General features: G+C 40.2%; 1 protein-coding gene across 1 annotated transcript in view; it reads right to left on the reverse strand.

Annotated features, from left to right (window-relative positions):
- The window catches only part of igdcc4 (immunoglobulin superfamily, DCC subclass, member 4), a 154,370-nt gene that overhangs the window by 57,163 nt on the left and 70,061 nt on the right, over positions 1 to 27,146 (reverse strand). Inside the window, exons 3-6 of the mRNA XM_065267762.2 lie at positions 17,666 to 17,825; positions 4,968 to 5,101; positions 2,700 to 2,831; positions 1,398 to 1,550 (exon numbers count right to left, since the gene is read on the reverse strand). Of these exons, the coding sequence (XP_065123834.1) occupies positions 1,398 to 1,550; positions 2,700 to 2,831; positions 4,968 to 5,101; positions 17,666 to 17,825 (579 nt within the window). The remainder of the gene's footprint in view (positions 1 to 1,397; positions 1,551 to 2,699; positions 2,832 to 4,967; positions 5,102 to 17,665; positions 17,826 to 27,146) is intronic.

The raw sequence follows: 27,146 nt of genomic DNA on the forward strand, positions 1-27,146 counted from the left end.
CGCTAAAATGTGCATTCAAAATTGATTGACGGGTCTGGCCACACGAAAATTAACTTACCACCAACAGCCACACAATATTGCAAGCCTCTTTGGCAAACAGAGGAGGGGACAGAAAAGGACTCGATGCACACACCCGAGATAGTTTGAGTCTTCTCTGGTCTTATCGGCAAAAACACATTCATTTTTTTAATTACCCGAGACCTGATGCCGCTATAATTATACTCGACCCGTGTCCGAGGCACACGTTAAACTCTTAGACCCGAACCTGCTAGATATCAGGGCTGATGAAAAAAAGAGCTCGTATATATATCGTATGTCGGTCTTTGTGACTGTTCAGACGCTTTCAACCACTTGAGATCCAATCGATCAAAATGCATCTTATTACCTGATGTACACATATACAGGGCCTTTTAGTGTTCACTGATCAGTGGCACATTATGAACCTTATCAGCTTGACTCATTAAAATGTATTAGGTAATGTAACAATCACACAGCAGTCCTTGCTGTAAATAAGCAGCATGTGATAGTTCAGGACACAATGACATGATCTGTAATTGAATAAAATTACAGAAAATGCATGTTGTTTCTTTTATAAAGGGTTTTATCGGACACACATGCGTTGAAGTGAATTTCCGGTCTATATTTATTTATTGGTCTGGCTAGTGGCTAAACTGATCTCTAAAACAAATACCTTGCATATAAAAAGTTTTGGTTTTCGAAAGACGAGGGGAGATGACGAGCATGGAGAGGTTTGGCAGCCAAGCAAAAATTCAAGGATTAATGTATACATGTAATAGTGTATACATGTTAGATAGTATATATGAACAAAGGTAATGTACTTGTCATTTATTGTCCTTGTTATCAGAAATAAACAGAAACTGTGATTTTGTGGTTATTGATTCTATGTGGAAGTCTACCGAAAGTTGTGTGTAGTCCACAAAAGCCGTTTTGTTATGTTGTTGCTGCTGAAATTGTCTATAGCAGCATCCTCAGACTTTGTTTGGACTGCCTTTAAAGCTACTGTAAGGTCCTTCAAAGTATACCACAGTATTACAGTACCATCACAGGAGGGTTCACACAACCATTTGTTCTATGTTGTTATAGTTTCTTTGCAACTGTGTGTCATATACATATATTTTCTATATCCTTTCCTTGATCTCTGTAGGTCAGTGACAATCTTTGTTTCTTTTCATCTGAAAGCTTATTGATTTTACCCACGACAATGGGTGACAAGGTTTTTCACCCAGCTAAAAATGAAATGTACAATACCCAATCATTTTTTGTGTCAGAAATATTATTGTGCTGAAGTAATACGTGTACACATATTCCCACAACACATCTGAATGAATATGGAAGCTCTGTTTTATAAAAAGGCAAATACACACATGCACAGTTACCTAGTACTCGAAGCTCAGCAGGGGCCGAGATGAAATCTCTGGTCTTGGGTTTGTTGGCACGACACACATACACTCCAGCATGGTGGCTGCGGGTGTCAGGAATTACTAGGTTGGTTGCCAAGACAACCACATCTGTAGCTATAGGCTTCCCATCTATACATCCCAGAGGAGTGGGTGTGTACAAACAGAGCAAAATTATGAAAAACACTCATGTAAAACAAGAATAAAATCAACATCTATTGTAGACGTTTCTTAAAGCGACAATCTATAGAAGAGGAAGAAAACAAACCACAAATAATATCGTAGCTAGATGTACTACAATCATATGAGACTTTTATGTTCACAATTAAACAACGTATAGGAGCATAATGGTGTGCAATGTACATCACTAACCAGCTGAGGTCAGTACAGCACTGAGTGATCTATGTTGTGCATTAATGATTTCTAGATCCTGACTGTCTGCACTTGCTGTATTAGCACACAAACAAAGAAAGAGACACTCCGTACGCGATTTACAAGATATTGTAAATTTTTTATGGAACCTAATGAGAATAATTCTCTCTGCTATACAGCCTGTGGGTCAATTTGAGGGATAAAGAGGAACAAATAGGGTCTTTAATGAATATGAATGAACAGAGTGATAGGTTGGGTGGGTAATTGGGGTATTTGCTGCAGCAGACCCACGTGTCTTTAAAGCAAACATACTGTATACAGTCATTGAAATTTGTGTGGTTTGTTTAGATCATCGCAGGCACTCAAAGTTCAGACAGTACCCGCAACGCTCATTACATTTGTCATCAGGCACTTACCCAAGGGCGCAGCGATGATTGTTCATGGATATTTTATGAGCGTTTAAATCTACTAAATGTCTGCCAACAAACAGGCCAGATTTTTGCTGGGCACAGGTCACTTGTTTATTTATAACTTCTGGTCTTTTAAGAGTTTGTGTTTAAAAAATAAATTATAATATTTAGATTTAACTCTTTTTGTGCACACGCACGTTGGCATCTTTGTTTCAAAACTTTAAAGCCAGTTGTGTGTCTATGCACACGGCTCTCCAAGTTCAGTGAGAAAGTAAACAGTTTTGAGTTTGAGTGGTGTTCAGTCTTCACATTGTTATGGGTCAGTTTCAGGCTCGGTTTACAAGTAACGTTCAACTTATTGATTTAACAGGAACCTTCAAGCTTTCAGCTAGATCTCTGACACCCCTCCATCAGACCTGCAGCCCTGGCTGATTGCTACAGTAAGCTAGGGTATGAATGGAGATAATGTGTGTGTGTGCTATATATCTTTGTGCCTTACCCTGTCTGATCCACGAAACAAACGGTTTGGGCTCACCCTGAGCCATGCACTCCATCACAGCCGGCCGACCCATGACCACCGTAGAGTTTCGTGGTGGAGCAACAATCACCACCTCGCTCTCCTGAGACAGACCTATGGAAATATGTCAGATTATAATTTTGTGTCACATATCATGGTTCCCACACCTTAGTTAACTTCAGATTAAAGGATCCAATACCCTCAAATTTAAGGACTAAATGTGGGGACACATTTTTAAGTGAGAGGTTACATTGTGTAATCTTTTAAGATACATTGTTACAGTTCCCTTTCAAGTGAACTCGCGCTGTGTCACTGCGGTGAAACTTTGGGGACGCCTCCAGGAGTTAGTGCGTCTGAATGTGTATATCAAATTCAAGCAATGGTGAGGCTTAACTACAAAGACAGGGTGACGCGGGAGCCAGGAAGTATATCGCTATCTGAAATTTTGCCAAAGATGGCGTTTCAGGGACGCAGGAAGTATGGCAAGGAAGAAGCAGTGTCTCGTTCCCTTCTCAGGGAACAACAGTTACATACATAACCAAGACGTTTTCATGTGTCAAACACAACTATGCAAAAACGCATTTTGGTATGAATCAACATTCGCATACAGAAGATATAAGCATTTATTTTTTATTTATTGTTTATTTGACAGGGACATTGCACAACAAATGTGTTGCACAGACCAGAAATAGCTTCAAGCTAATTTTCATCTGTAGTCCCTGGACAGCGGCAAAGTGACAACAAGTTAATACAGTGTACAATAAACATTTCTACCAATAAGTCCACTCACAGTACAAAATACAAATAAAACACCTATAAAAATATCGTCTCAACAAATGCACTAACTGCAGTATTTACAACTATTAAAATTTACCTGCTATAACCCAATTTACCAATTTTTGTGCTAATGATTACAAAACTGCCCATTTTTCAACCACTTTTTAAGGTTAAATTTAAACTGTTGCAATGTAATACTCTCTCGCACAGTTAAAGGCAACGAATTCCACATCCCTGCTTTAAAGCGAACAGTTTAGCACGTGTGCTTAAAAAGTCTAGAATTTTTATGATATTATCCTACACTACACAGGGAATACAATATATTTTTTTCCAGAAAACTTTTCCAGGAAACTATCTATGTATGTATATTTTCAAGGATTTCTAGAACCCGTGGGAACGCTGACATATAAGCTGTGTCCCAATTCAAAGGTGAGTACTCGTTATTTGGAGGTCGCAGCCGTCGAAGTCCACAAAGAGAACTTAAAATGAGACGGTCTGTACTGTACTACAGTATGCATCTCTTTGTATCTCTTTCTCTCCCTCTCACGCTTTTTCTGTCTCTATTCTCTTCTCTCTCTCATGCTAAGAAATTCAACTTAGCCCATTGTGTTTTCCTTCATGAAAAACTCTGCTTGTAGTTTGAAAAAAGAAAGAAAAACATCATCATGGGTTGATAAAAATCTAAGGGTTGAAAGAAATAAAGGTAAAAGATGAACGTGGAACAATTAGAAAAACTAATAATAACAGAACGTTTGCAACAGAAAGCGTACACACAGACGATCATTCAGGCTTGTACCTGATAACATAAGAGCTTAATGAAAACGAATAAAGGTCATGAGGGATATTTGTCTCTTAAGAGGTGTATGTGAGGGAATACATGACTGCCTTCACAGTGTTACAGATCGGTCTCCTGCGTCTTCCCACTCTCCCTTTTATTTGATTTTATTCTTTATCTCTCTAGCTTTCTGTCTTTGTTCCTCATCTCATTCTTCTCTTCCATCTCTCTGTTTTTATCTCCATCTCTCCTCGTGGCACCACTCCCTCCCAACCTCCCCCTCAATTTCATCAGCCCAGCAGCCTAAAGGACTGAAGGAAATCAATTCCGCCTGCAACACAAAGCACCTCTGCAGAGGGCACTTATATAAACACACACACTACCAATAGTGCCACTGCAGACATTCAAACTTTGCTTTAGTCCATTTTTACATATAACTATATTTTGCCTTTAAAAGACTTGGAATAAAAAGCCACCACTATTTATAATCGCATGATGCATGAATACCACAGCCACAAAATACAAAATCATATAAAAGAACAGTACTGTATGTGTCTCTTTTCATAAAGTGCACAATAAATTCTCCTACAGTAGGCATGCACTCAGTGACCTTACAGCCATAAATGTATGAGTCAGGCTGAGTAAACAAAGGTTGTCTATGATGTTTAAGGTTAAACGGCTACAGGTTTTTATGCTACCTGAACTGACTGTGAGAGATGCATCTTGGCTAAAGCGCTTGCTGGCAGTGTTGAAGGCCACACAGCGGTACATGCCTTCATCTTCCTTAGTGACTCCTAGAACCTGCAGCACCCCGTTAGGGAGAGATATGTACCTGTGTGAGAAAGAAAGAAAGAAATTGATGTAAAACTGATGACATGAAAACAATTTCAAGAAATCATATTACCTATGCAAAACCTACCTGGCCCTAAAAAGACATAGTGGACTAGAACAGAGACAGATAAATAATTCACAACCACCTTGAGAAGGTACAGACTCAGTGGACACAGGCTCACAATAAAAACACAGAAAAACATTGCTGTCACAGAAAGAAAGGTTTTGTTCAGAATGCACCCAAAACGGAGACAGAAAAGTACAACACTGTATGACACTTTGCTAAACGCCTTTTATAAAACTGCTCTTTCTTATTACTTTACAGTATCTCTCTCTTCTAATAAGTTTGTCTGTATTTTGACACTTTCCTTTAATTGATTGTACAGTGGATCACAGTATATAAAAAATATATGAAGAGCTCAGATGCAAAAGTCGATGCACATCACCTTCGTCAAAAATTAGATACTGATATTAACCGAATGCTCTCGGCACGTTTTATAGTTCATTAAATTATCTCCCCCTGTCTTAAGGAAACCAAAACATTTGTTATTTTTGATGAGGTGTTTGTCGCAAGTTTGTTTTAGCCACTAGTCAGACCAGTAAACAACGCACATGGGTCCGATGAAATCTATAGCGGCAATGCCTACATAATGAAACACTCTTAGATATCTCGTCATAGAACATGTGTGGACGAATCTTTGTCACCAGCCGCACGAGGGGTAAAAAGTGGCTTACGAAACTGTAAAAAGTGAACCCGCAGCAAAAACATTTGACCATTTCATGAAGGCAGAACACAGTGGGTTTAGAAACGGGGTAGGAAAAACTATGTTTTTCAACGACAACACGTTAAACGCACATTAAAGATGCTCAACCAGGTCTTGCACTGCAGATCTCTGACTATATCCATTTTTTTCTCTCTACACTGCAAACGCGAATGCATGTATCTGATTCATTTTCACATTCTATACTGTAGGTATGAGGCCTGAAACCAATCTAGGAATATTCATGAATTGAGTCACTGAATATGAGGATACTGGGGGTTCACTGTAGTTCAAACAAATGGATTGTTGTTGTAGTGTTTTCTTTTAGAGAATGTATCTCCCTTTGGAGTAGGATGTAAGCTTTGTACTGTAACTTCGCAGACCTTTTTTAAGCTCAAACAGAAAATAACACACTAATCAAAGTTGATAATGTGACAAAGTAAACCAGCACTCCTTTAAAATGAGAGGAAAAGAGAGATTAGAAAACAACTCCCCTGCGGTTCACCAGCATTTCTAAATCAATCCAGACTGCATCAGACGGTCTAATAGTCCCTTCACAAAAGCAGGTGCGAGTGTTTAATGTCCTCCACCATACTGATGTTATCTATAGAAGCTAGCAATCTGCTATTCATCCTATAGTGTCAAGCAACAGGCTTTTATATATAAACCAGCATTCAACAGGCCCATGCAATATTGCAGAAATAACAGAGCAGGGTACTGAAGAAGAAACAGAGAAAAAGAGAAAAAAGCTTGATGGCAAGAAAGCAAGTCAATACTGTATCTGTGCTTGTAAGTTTATCTGTGTGTGTGTGTGTGTGTGTGTTTATGTATAAGTTATTTTAATGGGATAATTAACCTAAAAACTTAAATTCTGTCATCATTACCAAATGAAATGGGGTTTGTGGACCCTGTTTAGGTTTGTGCCGATAAACGATAGTATCGTGTATCGACGATCTTCAGACATATCACTAATGGCAGGCTTTCATGGTGATAGTTATGACGATAGTTGGCGAATGGTTATTATTATTATCATAGTTTTACATTAACATCCACATTGCATGCTTTTCCTCGCATGAGGGTTTGTGGGCTTCACTTTACGTGGAGAGCATGTAAAAAGTGAATTCCTTCTTGCACATACCTGCACTTAATGCGCGAGTCTTGCACTCCTTTTAGCACCTAAATCCAGCACGTCATGAGCAGCTGCGCTTCTCTCTGTCTCACGTGCACGCGCTCTCGCATCTGTCCGAAGTCTAAACATAAACTAAAGTAGTAATCCTTATGTATTTGTTCAGTTTAATGCGTTTCATGCAAGCTGAGGCAAACTTAACTTTTTGTTTAAAATATGACCCGCTGCATATCGCCTCTCTCACTCTTGCGTACGTGCAGAGAGCTGCGCTCTGTCCGAAGTCAGATCAATAGGTATTAATCCTGTTTATGATATGCATTTCAATGAGTTGTAGCAACACGTCCCTCATGTTTAAAATATGATTGTGTTTAAAATATGATCGCGTTCGGCTGGACCAATGTGTTTAAAAAGGCACCTCTGAGAGCACCACTGCTTGACATGTGTAACCTTCAGCAACAGCACTAAACTAATGCATTTTTCTATAGTATGTATGCGCGGCCGGGTAATTATCACGTTGGGGGGACCAATTGTCCCCACAAAGATAGGAATACCAGTATTTTTGTGACCTTGTGGGGACATTTTGATGTCCCCATGAGGAAACAAGCTAAAAAATCAAACAGAATGATGTTTCTTGAAAATCTAAGGTATCAGACAGTTTCCTGTGATGGTTGGGGTTAGGGAATGGGGCAGGTAAGGGGAATAGAATATACAGTTTGTACAGAATAAAATGCATTACGTCTATGGAATGTCCCCAAAAAACATGGAAACCAGAACGTGCGCACGTGTGTGTGTGTGTGTGTGTGTGTGTGTGTGTGTGTGTGTGTGTGTGTGTGTGTGCGCGTGCGCGCGCGCGCGCAGATGCATGTTTTTACAGTTATTAAACCCCATTCACTTCCATAGTAGGAAAAACAAATACTATGGAAGTAAATGGGGTTCACAAATGGTTTGGTTACAAACATTTCTCAAAATATCTTCTTTTGTGTTTAGCAGAACAAAGAAATGTATGCCGGTTTGTAACAACATGAGAGTGAGTAAATGATGACAGAATTGTCATTTTTGGGTGAACTATCCCTTTAAAGGTGGTGTGTGTACAGTTTAGCGGCATCTATTGGTTAAATAGTGAATTGCAACCAACAGCTCACCCTTCAATTTCAAAACGCATATGGTAGCCACGACAGGACAAACATGTCTTGGTCTGAGACAACGTAGGGACGAAATGCGCTCTGTAGATCAGTTTGTCCATTTAGGGCTACTGTAGAAACATGGTGGTGACTGCCATGTAAGGAGACCAGCAATGTATAGAGATAAAAACTGCTCATTCGAAAGTAATAAAAACAATACAGTTCATTATGCACCACTTAAAATATAGTTATGAATATCATATTGCACTTCTGTCAAGAGATCCTTCTAAAAGTTACACAATGCACCTTTAAACATGCCAGACATATTAGTTTTAGTTTCTCTCAATGCTGTATATCTTACACACTCCATTCACACTGTGCTCTCATATTCATTCCACAGTCATTCTTGACCGCGTACAAATCTCCCTTTCCTTCAGGAACGATATTATAAACCATTAATCTTGTAGGCTCATCCACAAGAGCAAGACATCCTTTCATAAAGGCCACGAGGACCAAGGTTGGCTGAATTTGTGCATCCATGTGTGTGAGCGGCTCCATCGAGGGCTGAATTCTTCCTCACTGTAGTGGAATTCATTTGGGGTAAAAGGGTTCAGCCGAGGACAGTGCTACAACTGAGCTACACCTCCAACAGTTAAGAACCGTCTCAGCTGTGCTTGGGATGTAAATTAGATGACTGCAGCAGCCGACAGAACATGACAGCGTGTATTAATGCTCGGCTAATGTGCGAGCGTGTTCTCATTAATATGGAAAAGGGCTGCGGATACAAAAGACACGAAAGGAAGTATATCTGAAGCAGACGGGGAATGATCCTGGCGACAGGTTTCCAAACAATTTGTCTTCCTTTTCAAGTTCCTTCACATTTGTAATGCCGAAGCGCTGCAGAAAGGAGCCTTCCTACAGCTCACTGGACAGCTTCACATAAAGGTGCACAACTTTTCAAATAGTTCAGTGTGTGCCGGTACGTGTCGTGTGCATATTGTACGTCCACATTGTTCCAGAACACTTGTGGGAAAATGTTCCTTGGTGGATTTCTCAACAGAATGTGATGGTGAAGGCGAAAATCTTCCGGTGATGCAATAAGGAGACATCCTTTCCAGCTTATTTTAACATACTTCCCTTTGGTAGAATTGCCCTGAATGTTTTTGAAATAACTACTTTAATTAACCTATTAATTAAAAGTAGGTGTCAAGTATCTAATGTTCAAAGTTTTTAAGGTATGTGTTAGGTATGTTTTTAACCAAAAAATGTTTTATTGTGCAATAATTAGATTTTATGTGTGTATCGGATTTAGTCCTAAACTTCCGACAGTTCCCCTCATCACTATTCTGTAATGCCCTGATCAAACCCTGGCCCACCGTCAACCCCCCAGCTGTGCTCCATCTGCATCAGAGGATCACATCCAACATCAGCAATAATCCCCACCTGCATGCCTCCTACTGCCACAACCACCATACTCCTCACTTAACCTCATTCATTAAAGGAATAGTCTACTCATTTTCAATATTAAACTATGTTATTACCTTAACTAAGAATTGTTGATACATCCCTCTGTCATCTGTGTGCGTGCACGTAAGCGCTGGAGCGCGCTGCGACACTTCGATAGCATTTAGCTTAGCCCCATTCATTCAATGGTACCACTCAGAGATAAAGTTAGAAGTGACCAAACACATCAACGTTTTTCCTATTTAAGATGAGTAGTTATACGAGCAAGTTTGGTGGTACAAAATAAAACGTAGCGCTTTTCTAAGCGGATTTAAAAGAGGAACTATATTTTATGGCGTAATAGCACTTTTGGGAGTACTTCAACTCGCCTGAAAAATCCGCTCCCCTTCTCCCTCTCATAATGGGAGAGGGAGAGTGTTACTGCGCCGAGTTGAAGTACTCCCATAAGTGCTATTACGCCATAAAATATAGTTCATCTTTTAAATACGCTTAGAAAAGCGCTACGTTTTATTTTGTACCACCAAACTTGCTCGTATAACTACTGGTCTTAAATAGGAAAAACGTTGATGTGTTTGGTCACTTCTAACTTTATCTCTGAGTGGTACCATTGAATGAATGGGGCTAAGCTAAATGCTATCGAAGTGTCGCAGCGCGCTCCAGCGCTTACGTGCACGCACACAGATGATAGAGGGATGTATCAACTCTTCTTAGTTAAGGTAATAACATAGTTTAATATTGAAAATGAGTAGACTATTCCTTTAATATTTCTATGTGCATGTAAGTTTGTATGTGTAAATTAGTTTAAACATGCCATGAGCTCTCTCAGCTCTCCTATAAAGACTGAACGTCATCTTAGGCAGTTACTGTCGCCTTTGGCTTGCTCACCAGGGGATTGTAAGAGTCTATTCTTGGAAAAGCTACTTTGGAATAGCTTTGAAAACAGGTACTGGAAAAAATGTGTCATACAGTCATACAACAGATACAATAGTTATATAAAACATGTCTCACATGTTAAAAAGAAGAAAAAAAACACAATGCTTACGAAAACACAGGACAAGGATAAAGACTGTGATGGGTTTTGCAGGTAGATGCAGCCAAACATCTATTAGGAGTCTCTGAATGCACATATGTTTATGTGCGAGCCCATATGTGTGTTAAAAAGAATGAGTAAGAGAGAAATGCTAAATCTTATAAAAACAGGACAGATGCTCCCATGTTCAAGCAAATGAGAAAAACAAGAACAAGAGAAAGAACAAGGGTAAAGAAAAAACTAAGAGAGGCAGGGATGAGAATAAAGAGATATGAACATCAAAAGCTGAGGCAGGTTGTTATGGTAATCTAATGAAATTTCTAGGGAAATAAACAATTAGGATGTTGCACGATAAACTTGGTGACCCCAATTATATCGTTATAAACCTTTGTAATACTGAAAGCGGAGGCTACAGTAGGACTAATCTCCACAGGCTAGGACTGGTGGTGATGACAACATAATTCTTTGAGCCAAGATGGTACAGTTACAGTACAACTAGGCACAAAAAACAAATTTAAAGGGATACTCTGTTTAAAAAAAAAAATGCTTAGATTCCAGCTCCCCTAGAGTTAAACACTTGATTTTTACCGTTTTTGGAATCCATTCAGCTGATCTCCGGATCTGGCGGTACCACTTTTAGCATAGCTTAGCATAATCCATTGAATCTGATTACCATTAGCATCACGCTCAATAATAATCTTACGCAGAGCCAGAAAATAGTCCCTTTGGTAACTTTCAAAAGCAGAGAACTATTTACGGGCACTGCGTAATATCATTACGCCTGCTGCAGCCATGGTACGGTAGCAAAGTCCTTGATTATTATGGCAAAATGAGCATATAGTTCCCAGCCATATCGGCCTAGAAAATCGCAACTTTTAATTTTTAAATGTAAAATATTTTGAGCATGATGCTAAAGGTCTAATCAGATTCAATAAATAATGCTAAGCTATGATAAAGATGGTACTGCCAGTAGGGTTGGGTACCTTTCACATTTTTACCGGTACCGGGTCCGATGCCGGTACCTGGAATTCGATACCGGTACCCAGCGGTACCTTTTTCGGTACTTTACTCTGACTTAAGTGACTTTCAGTGGACATAATAAGCCCAAACCTCTCATTTTCAACATTTTGTTATTTATTTCGAAATGTTTAATAATACACACAATCTTTAAAAAAAAACATCCCTATAACATCCAGGGCATATGTCTTACATATCAATAAAATAAATAAATAAAATATATAAGTAAGACAAATGATCAATGAACATAAACGTCCTAAAAGCAACATAAAAGTAAACTTTTATGTAGAAAACAATACTAGCAGTTGATTTTTAAGAAAAATCAGCATGTCAACGTTCTCAGGTAAAAGCCATGACAGAGCGGTAGAGAACACTCGCTCTGAGGATGTAGAAGAGGACTGGACACAGAGATACTTTTTTGCCAATCTGGCCAGCATTGGCATTTGGTCCGCATGTGGTTAAATGTGTTCGAACAGCCACACGGACTGCCTTCTCTCCTCCTATTTATCTAATCTGAGGTACTGATGACAAAGTTTTACGTCATTTCTGACTTTTAGCGTGAACACACAGTCTTTAGGCTTTCATTGATAAAGCTAAAAGTGGCTGATCTCCGCAGTTTCATTTCGCGAGCGCGTGAAAGTTGTGTGATCTTATTTCATTAATTGTGCTGAAAAATCTGAGAAAGCTTCAACATATTCATGTACAAAACACTGTGCAGCATGTTTACTTAAAACACAAGCATAGTATTGGTTCGCGTCCATTTAAACCCGTCATTGCTCCAGCTTGCGTTAAAACGAAAGCAAAGGGACTTCCCCGCGGTCTCCACGGACCACCACTCAAAGTAATCAGGACCGAAGCGATCGAAAGTGGACAAAAGAGACGGACTGGTGTTGCTAAATACTAGGTCTCTCTCGTCCACTAGTGATCCGATCGACGAAAACGCATCTTAATAAGCTTTTAAACATAAAGAAACCTATATATTAAATAACGCTTAGGTTACTCACGTAACCCTGGTTCCCTGAAATAACGGGAACAAAGCATTGCGTCAGTTTGCTGACGCTATGGGGGGAAACTCCTGTTTACTCCGTGATTGAAGCCTATTGGTTAACGTCTGTAGAAAATACAGACCAATGACGTTTGAGCCCGTGCGGGGCGTGGCACACGTCCCTATATAAGCCGGGGAAATACGTCAAGAGCTCATTATTATTCGACTGAAGCGCGCAGCCGAATAACACTCGCTGCGTAGACGTTTGTAGCACGGCCAGCGACGCAATGCTTCGTTCCCGTTATTTCAGGGAACCGGGGTTACGTGAGTAACCTAAGCGTTCCCTTTCAATACGGTTCACTTCGCATTGCGTCAGTTTGCTGACGCTATGGGGGAACGTAATCCCAGCCCAGCCCCAGAACGTAATCCCAATCCCATCCCGGGCGCGCGACCGCTGTCCAGCATTTCCTGCAGAAAGGAGAGAATATGCTCCACTTCACAGGTGTTTGAGTTTAAGTTTTTCGTCGTACACCAGTCAGAAAAAATAGACCACTTTTGAGCGTAAAGGCACCTGGTAGATGGGGCCCTAGCTTCAGTTAGAGTATTTAACACTCGTCCTGAAAGGCGTGACGGTTGCCGTTCAGAGACCAAACGTGTAGATTCCATAGCTCTGGCTGTGGATGCCATATCGTCCCTCTCGCCTAAGATAGGAGTTCTTTCCTCAGCGGTACTCGCCATGGTGCTGAAGTTTTCAGCTGCCATAGGTCGGGGAGCCACGGTTGATTGTGCCAAAACGGGGCGATCAGAATTATCGCGCATTTCGTCTCTCTAATCCTCTGGAGGACTTGTGGTAACAGAGCTAACGGAGGAAAAGCATATAGAAGACGCGCCGGCCATGTTTGCGACAGGGCATCATGGTGTCTAGAGAAAAAGATCGGGCAATGCGCGTTCTCGTCGGATGCAAACAGATCGATATCCGCTCGGCCGAAGACGGTCCATATTTTCTCGACTGTCTGAGGATGCAGCCTCCATTCTCCCTGCGGCGGACCGCTGCGCGAGACAATGTCTGCACCCGTATTGGCTACACCCGGTACGTGAGTCGCTTTTAACGAACGTACGTTCGCGTGAGCCCATAATAAAAGCCGTTTCGCCAGCCTGGATAGGGAGCGAGATCTCAGCCCTCCTTGGTGGTTTATGAACGAGACCACCGTCATACTGTCCGACCGCACTAGAACGTGTTGATGTTGGAGTTTCGGTCGAAAGTGTCGTAGCGCTAAGATAACCGCCCACATCTCGAGGTGGTTGATATGAAGCTGAGACAACTGGTTGTTCCACGCACCGAAGGCGGGTTCGCCGTCGCAGTGAGCGCCCCAACCCGTCGCAGACGAATCCGTAGTCACCACTTTCCTCCTGCTCACGGAGCCGAGCTCCGTGCCCGAGAGGAAAATGCGAGGGGATGTCCATATCGAAAGCGCTTTCACGCAGCTGTACGTGATTTTGATTAATAAGCGGCCCGACAACCAAGCACGGGGCGGAACTTTCGCTTTCAACCAAAACTGAAGCGGTCTCATGAACAGCATTCCCAACGGTATCAGTGGGGATGCTGCTGCCATCAGACCCAGCATTTTTTGGAATCGTTTGAGAGGGAGATGTGATCCCGCTTTGAACGATGCCGCCTCGCGTCTGACCGTGAGCGCGCGTTCCTGTGTAAGCCATGCCCGCATCTTTAACGAGTCGAGCGTCATGCCTAAGAACGCGATTCGCTGCGTGGGGGTGAGCAAACTCTTCTGGAGGTTGATTTTGAACCCTAAATTCTCCAAATGCTGGAGTACAACGGTCTTGTGCGTAATAATTTCCCTCTCTGACTGGGCTAGAATAAGCCAATCTTCGAGGTAATTCAATATGCGGATGCCGCTTTGTCTGAGAGGGGCGAGAGCCGCATCCACACATTTGGTAAATGTGCGTGGTGCCAGAGATAATCCGAAGGGCAGAACTTTGTACTGGTATGCTGTCCCGTCGAACGCGAATCTTAGAAACGGCCTGTGACGTGGTGCTATCGGAATGTGAAAGTAAGCGTCTTTCAGATCCACTGATATGAACCAATCGCCCGGTCGAAATAACGACCATGATTCGTCTGGCTGTAAGCATTTTGACTGGCCGTTTGGCAAGAGCGCGATTCAAAACGCGTAGATCCAATATCGGTCTGAGGCCGCCGTCTTTCTTTGGAACGAGAAAATAACGACTGTAAAAGCCTGATTCGCTTTGCTCCGCCGAGACTGTCTCTATCGCGTCTTTTAGTAATAAAGAACGTACCTCTTCCCTGAGGATCTGCATGCAATCGTCTGGGACAGTGGTGTAGAGAACGCCGCGAAACCGGGGTGGTCTCCGAGCGAATTGAAGTGAATAACCGTGTTGGATTACATTTAGAATCCAGCCCGGCATACCGGGGGTGGATTGCCAAACGTGAAGTCTGACGGCGAGCGTCGATATGCTTATGGACGTTAAGCCGTGTGTGTGTGTGTGTGTGTGTACAGAGGAGGAAATTTGCTCTTTTTGTGAAAAGGTAAAAATTTGTTTTTCGGTGTTACAGCGAGGGTGTGTCCAGCGCCCGAGGGGACTGAAACACGCAGAACTTTCGAGGGCGGGCCGGCCGAAGCGGGACCAGAGCCTCTTTTCCTCCTCAGACTCTCTTCAGGGTCCGGGGACGGGGACCGCGGCGTCGAGGCGGGCCAGCCGGTCGTGCAGGACGCTGGCGCTTGACCTCCGGTTCAGCTCTCTGCTGGGGCTGAGCTGGTGCTGGCTTAGGGCGTTGAGCTGGCGGCGGTTTTGGGCGGCCGGTCTCAGACGCTGAGGCAGATCGTTTTGGTAGAAAATGCCGCATAGCCTGCGACGATTTCTGTGCCTCAGTGAAGCGCTGGGTGAACCCCTCCACAGCAGAGCCGAAGAGCCCCGACTGTGACACGGGCGAGTCAAGAAGGGCAACCCGATCCGTATCCTTGATCTCCGTCAAGTTCAGCCACAGATGTCTCTCCAGAACAACCAGGCTGGCTATGGCTCTTCCTACAGCCTGAGTGGCGACTTTAGTAGCGCGAAGGGCCAGATCAGTCGCGCTGCACAGGTCTTTAAAGGTCGACGGGTCCGGGCCTGCCTCGTCCATGTCACGGAGGAGTTTTGCCTGGTATACCTGCAGCACCGCCATCGTATGGAGAGGGGATGCAGCGTGGCCGTCGGAGGCGTAAGATTTTGACGCCAGGGTTGATGTCAGACGACAGGGCTTTGATGGATGGTTCATCTTCGCTCTCCATCCGCCGGCTGAAGACGGGCAGAGATGGGCGGCGACAGTTTCCTCGAGCGGCGGCATTTTGGAGTAGCCGTGTTCGTCGGCGCCGTCCACTACAGAGAGGACGTGGGAGACGGCGCTCTGAGCTCGGGTGGAGTGGGGAGCACGCCAGGATTTGGTGAGCTCTTGGTGAACCTCAGGAAAAAACGGCGCCTGCCGTTGGCGGGATGATTGACGGCGCCCGGGCTGCAGAAACCACTCGTCCAGCCGGCTGAGTTGGGGCTCTGACGGCGGCGACCACTTGATGTTGAGCTCCGCCGTAGCTTGCGTCAAGATGCGGATGAGCTCAGAGTCGTGAGGACGCGACTCGGTTGGTTCTTCAGCGGCGGCTGCGTGGGCGTCGTCATCCGAAGCCGCCCAATCCTCTAACTCCTCAGAGGATGACATCATCTCCAAGTTGTCACCGGACCCAAAGGAAACCATGCCGCTAGCACTCGGCAGGGGGCGTAGGTCCTCATGGGCGAAGGTGACAGGATGATGGCGGGGAGACAGAGCACGCGGGGGATGAGCCGGCGTGGACTCGGTCTCGGGGCGTCTTCCAGCTTCACGGCTCCGCTGCTGTTTAGGCGGGAGAGCACGGGAAGATCTCGAGGCGGGAGCGCAGCACCGCGATGGGAAGGAGCTCGCAGTGGGCGCAGCCCGCCTCGGTGAGTACGGCCTCGGCGTGGGCAGGACCCAGACAGATGACGCACTCTTTGTGGAAATCCTCCACAGGCAAAGGGGCTCGGCATGAGCCGCAATGCCGAAGCGACATTATCTCAACGCGCTTCTGCTCTTTTAGATGAAATCTCTCTTTTTAGGCTCACCGGAAAGCGGCAGGGGAACACGCTGGTGTGTAGTAGTCCGCTGCAGTGCTTAGATCGACGGCGAGTAAGGGCTTCTTCGGAGCAGCGAGAAGGTTCGCGCTGAAGGAGAAAAGTAATGAGCTCTTGACGTATTTCCCCGGCTTATATAGGGACGTGTGCCACGCCCCGCGCGGGCTCAAACGTCATTGGTCTGTATTTTCTACAGACGTTAACCAATAGGCTTCAATCACGGAGTAAACAGGAGTTTCCCCCCCATAGCGTCAGCAAACTGACGCAATGCGAAGTGAACCGTATTGAAAGGGAACATTCTTATTCAAATCCCATATCTAACCAGGGGCTACAGTGCTCCTAATAACTAAAAAGTTAGTCTGGAGCCCTGAATCACTAGACTTTAAAATATTTTTTTTGGGGGGCGCACTTAAAATGTGGTCACCCTATGGCACTACACTGTGTTAATCCGGGCCTGGATTAGACGTCTATAAGACTTTCACTGACAGCTCAAATTTTGCCTTGATTTGGCCAAAATTGCCTGCTGGTTAGTGTCTATGTTATATCAAGTCGGGAAACACAGAGCCAGTCCAAACAGAACCACACTCACAGATGCTATGGATTGTCTCATCATGTCTAATGAGTTTTCACCACTGGGCACATCACAAGGAAAATATTCTTCAGACAGGAACCATAATTGGAGGATAGCTGTGAACCTTCCAGCTTAACTGTAGATAATGATCTGTTCTCTAAAACAGAGTATAAATGACTCCATCCGGTGTTGAGACACTAATAATCGTATAAGTCTGGTGCACCGATAACGACTTATAAAGCAATAAAGTGATTTTTTTTATGCTGAACTAGCTTAACTATCCTCCTTTTTGCAAACAATCTAATAACTGATTAAAAAGGCACACATAAACATACCTGGATGGTTTTGCAGCATCAACAGGGGCAGGTAAGGGTGCCTGGTCTTTCTCCCAGGTGATACTTGGGGTAGGCAAACCATCTACATAGCATTCAAACCGGACAGTGCCACCCATTGGCACAACCTGTGGTTCAGGATCTTGAAGAAAATGAGACAAGCCTGAGAGGGAGAGAGGTAGTGGAAAAGAAAGTGAAAAGAAGAATGCAGTACATTCACTTTTTGTGAAATGAGCACAAGAACTGTAGACACATGTTGTGAGCATACAGGAAGCAAGTGGGGCCCCTGACCTCTGCTCTGGGCCCCTTGGCTTTGAAAATACTTTCACTTTGATCTGCTGCATCTGCCAGATTCACATAGCTCCAAACTACAGACCACCAAACAAGCACTTACACACAGAAACACAGGCCAAAAACACCACTTTAAAAAGATGATGCCCTTAAACACCTATGCAGCAAAAAGGAAAATGTTAGGAAGTATACATAATTTTTTATATATTCAAAGGGATTCGCTTTTGTGTTCCACAGGTCAAACAGTCACAGTGAGTCATATTTTGGTACAACTACCCATTTAATGTAGCCTTGGTCTTTGTTTTAATGAGATTACATTTACATTTTAAGCATTCTGCAGACACTTTAATCAAAAGCAAGGTTCAGTGCATTACGAGGTAAACATTTTTTTAAACAGTACGTGTGTTCCCTAGGTTTGAATCCATGACCTTTAGGGCTGTTAATGCAATGCTCCACCACTGAGCTATATAGAAGCATGGCCATAAAAATTGAGCAATACAAATTAATCTATTATATCAAAACATTCTTAATGGATTGATTTATTTCCTATAGAGAATGTGCCGACTACTGAATCTCATTAAACTGGCCATTTATAATCTTCCAGATAAGCAGATATCCACATACAAACTGAAACTTAGTTCAGATGTTCCAAAACAAGTTCACACGATGTACAAAAAGAAAAAAGGGAAGAAAACAGCTTTGCAGACCTGTTAAACATTAACACTGGATATTTTTGACTTTTACACAGCATGCTGTCTAAAGCAAACACACACAAAAAACATGAGATCTACTGGAACAGTACCAGCAGCAGGTGTGTGAGAATGGTAATTTCAAGAATATTATATCAAGAAAGTTATTTGAGAATAAAAATAATATTCAGCCTGAAAGATAAGGCAGCCATGCATAAACGCAACAAGAAGGAAATTGTGAATAAAAATAAATGAGTGTTTAAAAGAGGACCCCCTTCTTCATGCTGTTGTCAGAACTAAGTGAATGAAATCTTTATCATGATAGCTACAGGCGTATGGCTGCTGTTTAGAGTCGCTGCAGTGCTATGAATCCAGTTGTAGAAATGACAGATAACTGCTGAATAACAAAAGCACATACTCATCATGTACTCCATGTGAGTAGACCTTCAGTGCACTGACAATTCTCAATAGAGGAATTGGTCTCTCTATATGAATTAGCTCTAATACCAATACTCTTCCTCTGTATATATTTACAATCATATATTTTTAGAATGTTCTTTAAAGAAACGGTTTCTTAAAGGTGTACTCCAGCCAAATATTATATTTACCCCATTATTTACCCTAAAGCAATCTGAGATACATATGTCCATCATCATATAAACACAATCAAAGTTATATAAAAAATGTAATTTACCTGTCTGGTGTCTCCAATCACCCTCATCTGCCAGCTATTATCTTGCCCTTTCCACATTTGCTCACCCTGTTTTCCACATCATTTTCTTTCATAACATTACTTTCATTCATTGAGTAGGCGAAAAGCAGAAGGCCACTATGTCCAAACTCATAGTTTTGAAAAACTGTATATGAAAAGTAACCGGATGACCTACTTCCTTCGGCAAGATCCTGAAGTGTTCATTCGATGGACACTTTACTATCCGGTGAGCCCCCAGGAGAGGAGTTATCCAACAACAAATAAGCACCAGAGGTGTTGTTTCATTTAAAAATGTCTTATAGCAGTAACACAGCATTATTCAAATGCAAATACATATGAAGGGTTTGATTATTTTTTTTTTTTTTTTAATCATTACCGCAAAAAATCTGTATTGTATCAGGTCAGTATTAATTCTTAATTTTATGCAAAATCCGATGCTTTATTTTGTTATCTTTTCTCTCTTTTTTCCAAACTGCGACAAAGGCCAGTCCTCCTCTGCAGAATGCAATTAATCCACTCAACCAATCATAGCGCACCATTCCACGCATTGTAAACAATAAGGGTGGTGCTTTGAATACACAAATCCTAGTTTTCCTCATCTACTTTGTACTTCGTGCTCAACAAACAAACAAAAACAACATTAGTTTTGTTGGCATTGATAAACCTTTGGTAGCTTTCTGTGGCGGGGAAGAAACGTAAGCCATCAAAATCAAATAATTTACGTGAGAGGCACTCGGGCGAAGGAAAAATGCCAGCTGTTGCTTGTTCTCACACGACAGCATTAAACTTCTGTAATGCTAACACATTGACCCCAGGGGATCTTATGAAAAATGTTACATTATTTTACTCGAAGTTACAGTTTACAGTCGAAAAAGTTCAGCGATGGAGTCCCAAGGATGACAGCACACTGTAAAAAAAATCCGTAGAAATTACAATGTAATTGCAGCTGGGTTGCCGGTAATTTACCGTAGATTTAAATGTATGTTATTTACTGGCAAGAGTTTGTTCAAAGTTAAATAAATTTGAAATATTAACAAGTCTTTATCTTTACAGAATAAAACTATACAACAACAGCCTCATGCAAAGCATTCTGGGAACCAGAAATCATCATCAACCTATTTCTGGGTTTTGCTTCAGATTTTGTTTCCCAGAATGTTTTGCTTGATGCTGTTTTTTTAGTTTTACTCTGTAAAGACAAAGACTTGTAAATGTTTAATGTTCATTTAACTTTGAACAAAATGTTGCCAGTAAATAACATACATTTAAATCTACGGTAAATTACCGGCAACCCAGCTGCAATTTCCAATGATTTTTTTTACAGTGCACTGTAAAAAAAATCCGTAGAAATTACAATGTTATTGCAGCTGGGTTGCCGGTAATTTACCGTAGATTTAAATTTATGTTATTTACTGGCAAGAGTTTGTTCAAAGTTAAATAAATTTTAAATATTAACAAGTCTTTATCTTTACAGAATAAAACTATACAATAACTGTCTCATGCAAAGCATTCTGGGAAACAGAAATCATCATCAACCTTTTTCTGTTTTTTGCTTCAGATTTTGTTTCCCAGTATGTTTTGCTTGATGCTGTTTTTTTAGTTTTACTCTGTAAAGACAAAGACTTGTAAATGTTAAATGTTCATTCAACTTTGAACAAAATTTTGCCAGTAATTAACATAAATTTAAATCTACGGTAAATTACCGGCAACCCAGCTGCAATTTATACGGATTTTTTTTAGAGTGTGCAGCAATGACGGTGTTCTTAATATGACAGGGGAAAGTGTGTGAATGCCAATAATGTTTATTTTTTAAATCAATTATTTATCAACTAAATGAATATAACATGGCAAAGATGAATGCACATTTATATATTGATTCAATAGATTTATAGCATTTTGGGGAAAAAACTATTTATTTATTAAAAATAATCAGTTTTTATAATAAATAATTGAAAATCAAAATATGGATATTAATTTTTTATGTTATTATAACCTCAAGATGCTATGTGAACGTTTGTAACAGAAAATTGTGGTCAAAGACTGATGTCTGCCTGTTCTTTTGAGTCTCCAGTCATCTCCTTTCTAACGCATGCCTTACAAAAAGACATCATTCTGTGACATTCAATAAACTAACTTTTAATTAAATACCATAAAATTGTTTGATGTTTTGATGTTATACTGTATTCAGATTAAAAAATACTGAAATAACTTTGCCAGGTCCTTGAACAGTCCTATGTCCCCTTCCTATGTCTGATATAGGCTAATACTGTATATCTATTTATTTGCAGTTGCATATTTCAGTTGTTTGTTTGTCAGCTCTTTCTTCTGTGTAATAAGTAAACCAACAAAACCCAACTTTTTTCAAACAGTGTCTGAATCTGTAATAAATAGAGCTGCACGGGGCAAAAACTAACACATGGTTAGTGGTAACATGGACTGTTTACATTGTTGCACATGGTTGTCCGTTTTGTTTTTCCGGTATTTTTTTCACGCTGCCAAAAGACGATCTCCCGCAAATTATCGGAAATGTATCATGTTTTTCCAGAGAGTTATTGATGAAGGAGTGTTTTGGTCAGATGTAAGTATGTTTTTTTTTTTTTGGTTTCTAAGTTGGGTGTGTAGATACCAGATCCAATGCTATGTCATCTTAATCAGTGTCTTGTTGACTGAAACATAGCATCATTTTTAAATATGTCTGCAGATCTTAGCAACTTTTCCTTGAAAATATTTTGACCCAGTGGAGTTAATTGTAACGCTGTGTTAAAACTAACCCCTCAGCAATAACGATACACTCTCAGAATATCTCACAATATTGTACCTTTTCTGTCACTGGTGCTGTACCCTTTCAAAAAGTACAGCTTTGCACCTAAGGATTTCATTTTAGTACCTCAGAAGTACATGCTGGGACCAAAGAGGGCTTATTAGTACCTCAAAAATACATATTAGTATCTCAAAGGTACATATTGGTACTAAATGTTCACACATCTGTACCTAATGGTCCATACAATTACCATCTTAAAGGGTGCTGCCCGACTGACAGCTAGGGTACATATTTTGACTTTTTTCTAACAATGTAGGTCCTAAAGGTACGGTAATCAACCCCAAAATTGTATTCTGTTTTGTATTCCTTTAAATGTACCAAACAGAAACTTAGGGTACAGCCCCAGTGACAGAAAAGGTACAGTTTTGTACCTTTATTTCTGAGAGTGTATGAAAACCGCTAACGTTAGCGTAATCCTTGCCGCTGTTTTAAATATGCTACACACAAATGATTGCTGTGTGCCAACAAAATAAATGTGCCTGTCTTATCAAAAATTGTGTGTCAAATTTATTTTTGTTCATATCTTTAACATTGATTGAATAAGGTCACGTCAAAGACTGAAATCATAATGAGATCAATGGCTAAAATCTGACTTTGATTTTCATTATCTCAGAATTTGATTTTGAAACCGTAGTATGGTTATTACAGACTGGATCACATATAAAAAAAAATTGTCATAATGTACTGCTTTTTTCACATATTTAGACATTTGTATCCATTTATAATTGAACTATTGTTAGAAAAGGGCTGGATGAATGAATACAGTGTGGATACCTGTCTATTATAGACAGACATATAAACAATATCCACTTCAAGTATATAGACAAAATAGTATTGAAATATGTGCCTGCAAACTTAATTTTTAGCAACTAACCCCCTGCCTGTTACAATTAACCCCACCTATGGGGTAAGTTGTAACGTTTGCACTTCTGTCACGTTTAGTGTAATTTTCTAAGAATGGTAAGTAATAGAAACAAACTTCAAATGTTCATTTGTAGCAGAGATGTGTGTGTTGCTTGTGTAAAAATATAATTAATCAAACTCAAATATATTTTGAAGGATTGAGCCAAAACCAAAAAGCGTTAGGTTGTGCCCCGCTCTCCCCTAGCCTCTGATAGACACCTAACATTATTTAACTTAGTCTGATTTTCTCTCTCTTTCTCACCTCTGAGTTTAAAGCTGCCCACTAGATGAGACCATTTCTTTCAGTCATTATGTATTTCATTGGCCATGACTCTGTCTTCTTCATTATTTCTGTTCATTCAATTTTCCTTTTATGAAGCCAGTAATGATGCCTGTCATCTCAGTTGTACACACTGATGGAGTTTTAGAGAGAGTGTGTGGTTTCAGTCTAATATGCACTGTAACAGAAACTAAATGTGTCAAAAATGTGCTTAAATTATTTTTAATACGTTAATGACTATAAAAGGTCTTAATGTTAAGAGGTTAAAGAGCTGGATTTCGCTAAATTTAATCTGGTGATATTAAAATACTCCAGGAATTTGCTTGTATATGGCATAATTTGGTATAATTAGTTTCAGTATCTGAATTTTCAAACAGCTAAAAGTAGCTTTATGTCCTCCATTAAAAAAGTAAACAAAAAATCTATCAAAATCTATAAAATCACTTTAAAATCGATGACAAAAAGGCTGCTAGATAGTCAGAAATTAAAGCAGAAATTCCACAAAACTTTTTTTAGATGTAAAATAAATCTTTGGTGTCCCTAGAGTATGTGTGTAAAGTTTTAGCTTAAAATACCAAAATATAATTTATTATAGCATGTTAAAATTGTCATTTTGTAGGTGTGAGCAAAAATGTGTCATTTTGGGTGTGTCCTTTAAAATGCAAATGAGATGATTGTATATTGTTATATATTGTATCTCAATGCCATGTCAGCATGGAAACATATACCCACACATCTCAAGAATATCTGCACAGGACATCAACTTATGAATAATGGCTGAAGTGAAGGCTCGGCTCATGAATATTAAACAGGTTTCATGACTGAATAGTTCAGGGATAATACCTGGTAACATCGTGGCAAATTTATATTCATGAGCATAGCCTTTCCACCCAGTCCCTTCAGGCTGAAATGTGTTTTGGCGCCAATGGGCTGCAGTCTGATCTCTTTCCCCCTCTTCAGGTGCTTCACGAGCAAAATCGACTCCCCGTGCTAACCAGGTGAGAACAAGACTAAGCTCCAATATAATATAAATTGCAATATAATATATCCTGTGCTCTAGCTGCATGTTAATTTTTCATTCTTAGAACTACAAAGATGATTATTTGCCTTCCTACACTTTCTAGCCAAAGTTGGCATTAAGCTAGAAGCCTACTGTCAACTTGTTAATGACATTGTGAGGAAGGACAAAATTCTACTGTTTCTATTTCTGGAAAACCAAAATATTTAGACAACATGAGCTTAAATTTTGAATTTAGAAGAATTTAGAAGCCACCAAACACTTTTGCCACTGTTTGGTGGTTTCTAAATGAATCCCTGTTTGGATCCTAAGGAATGAATGGGGCTAGGCTAAATGATAACACATTCACAACCAGCTGTACAAAGATTAGGTGCACACATTGAAAAAAGATAGGTATGTATTCATTTGTCTAAGTTGAGGTAAGAACATAGTAAAATATTGAAAAACGGTGGTGTTTTACTTTAACTACTGCAGGTTTAGTCATACATAAATATATACTTTTGCCCTTTTCACAATGGGTTTATTTATCCTATTTATATTTAGATATATGATCTTTGAATTTTGTTTAACTTGCAGCTGTGTAAGTCAGTCTGTGTCTCTTTACCAGTCACACAAAAATTTCTCACTTTTTGAAATATTTCACATTTCAAGAAATATTTCACATGTGTGCTGCCACTGCTACTGAGGTGAATATTTTTAGAACATGCAAGTGGCGACAGATGTTTTAGTAGGCAGCATTGTTTGATTTGAATCACATAGAGACAGAGACAACAGTCCAAACGAATGCTGACACACAAAACTTCTAGCGGTGCGTAGATCCAAAAATAACTCAAAAGGATCACAAAACAAAAGAGATCCATACACAATCATTGGTCCAAAACGTTATTGTAGAGAGGCTACATGAATTGCAAAAAAGTGCAAAGAATATAAACGTCCTGATCAGGGCTGCGTTCCCCGAAACCTTCTTAGCTCTACGTCGTTCTTAAGTTGTACCTTAAGCTGTACCTTACCGTTAATACGTGTTTCCCGAAACGTTCTTAGTTACGTATACCTTCTGTAAGTCATACGTTCGGAAGGTTGGTCTGGAGCACTCTTAGCTTTACAGTACCTTATCCCACTTGACTCCGCTACGGGCCATCACTGTGATAAAAGCTTGTGTAGATTGCAGTCTATAACTAAAAATTTGTAAAAAAATTAAAAAGTTTGAAGTACACTCCGTGTTAAATTAGGCATTTTTTTTTATTTAAAGAATGAAACATTCACATAATTAGACATCATTACACTGATGGTTGATTTTTTATTATTATTTTTCCAAAGGAACATCAGCTGTGAACTATTATTACAGGCTAAAGAAACTATAAAAAAAAAGATTTTGGGTGGAGGAGTTGGTGAAACAATGGCAGGCAGCTATACAGCGAATCTTACTATTTCATTTGTGCATTTCATATCTGTTAAATCTTTAGTCTACCGACTATTTTAGCTGCAAATAAAACAAATCAAGTAAAAAATCGCATGCCACAGGAGCACATTCATCACAAAATCATAATTGTTGATTTTCCTAAATATTATTATTGATGTTAAGTCGACTTTGCAGCGAAGTTTTTTTTTTTATGTTTTATAACTTTGAGGCAACTGCATGCCATATTCTTTATAAACATTCAAAAGAAACTGCTCCACTTGATTACTGCTTGTATAGTCTCCTAAGGTCAACAAAATGTCCACATTAAAACTAATCAAAGCTAAAATCTAATGTAATCATATATTTATATATTATATATTTTTATGTTATATTTAACAGGCGCGGCTCCAGAAATGCGTCTTATCCACATTGTAACCACGCTGCTTTCCGCATCTAGTGTCCAAGCACAATAAACGTGTGAACTAATGAACGACAGTTTGTTTTTATATATATTTTAATTTTAATGCACATCCAAGCAGGAGACTTTCACGACCCACCTTATTCCCCTGTGCAACGCACTTATTGGGAACCCCTAATATAAATTATCCTTTAAAGTGAAGGCATAGCGGATGCATTGGAGCAGTTTATGCATGATACGTTTGGAAATGAATTGCGGGTTTTGCACGGGTTTGATATAAAATAAAAGATTGAATTTAGTTGTTTGCAATTTGAAATATTTTTACAAGATATTCCTAATAAATTTAACTTGAACTATTTCTGAAATGTTTCTTTAATTAATAACACCGCTATCTCCAGTGGCGTGTTTACCATTTTGGGGGCCCTATGCAAAGTCCAAGAACCAAGGCCCCCCATGCCCCAGCATTGCCCAAGGTTTTTCAATTGAATTGCACAACAATAATATTCAGTATATAGAATTAAGTGAGATATATATAAACCGGGTTTATTTAGTTTTACACTGCTTAAAATAACACAAAATTGTTACAGTTTGGTATGACAAAAATTCTTGGTTAAAAAATTTTTTCGCTCCCCTCTCAGATATATATTTTGCTTGCAAATGTCTTATAGGATGTATTTAAAACAATGTAATTAATACTGCAACTTCAGTGTCTGACATCTTACTAAAAAAACTAAATGAGGAAAAAGAGGAAGCATTAGATTATGATTCAGACTGATCTAACAAACTGAACTAACAAACACCAGCAAACAATATTGTAAGTTGGTTATTCCTTGAATTTATGGATGGGAATCACAAAACTCTCATGTTCATATTGTAAAAACAAACTTACTGTGAGATACAAGCATATAGACTAGAAATACACTAAAGATGAGATTTTAATAACAATGATGAGATAC

Source organism: Paramisgurnus dabryanus, chromosome 2 (genome assembly GCF_030506205.2).
Source record: "Paramisgurnus dabryanus chromosome 2, PD_genome_1.1, whole genome shotgun sequence".
NCBI classification, from domain to species: domain Eukaryota; kingdom Metazoa; phylum Chordata; class Actinopteri; order Cypriniformes; family Cobitidae; genus Paramisgurnus; species Paramisgurnus dabryanus.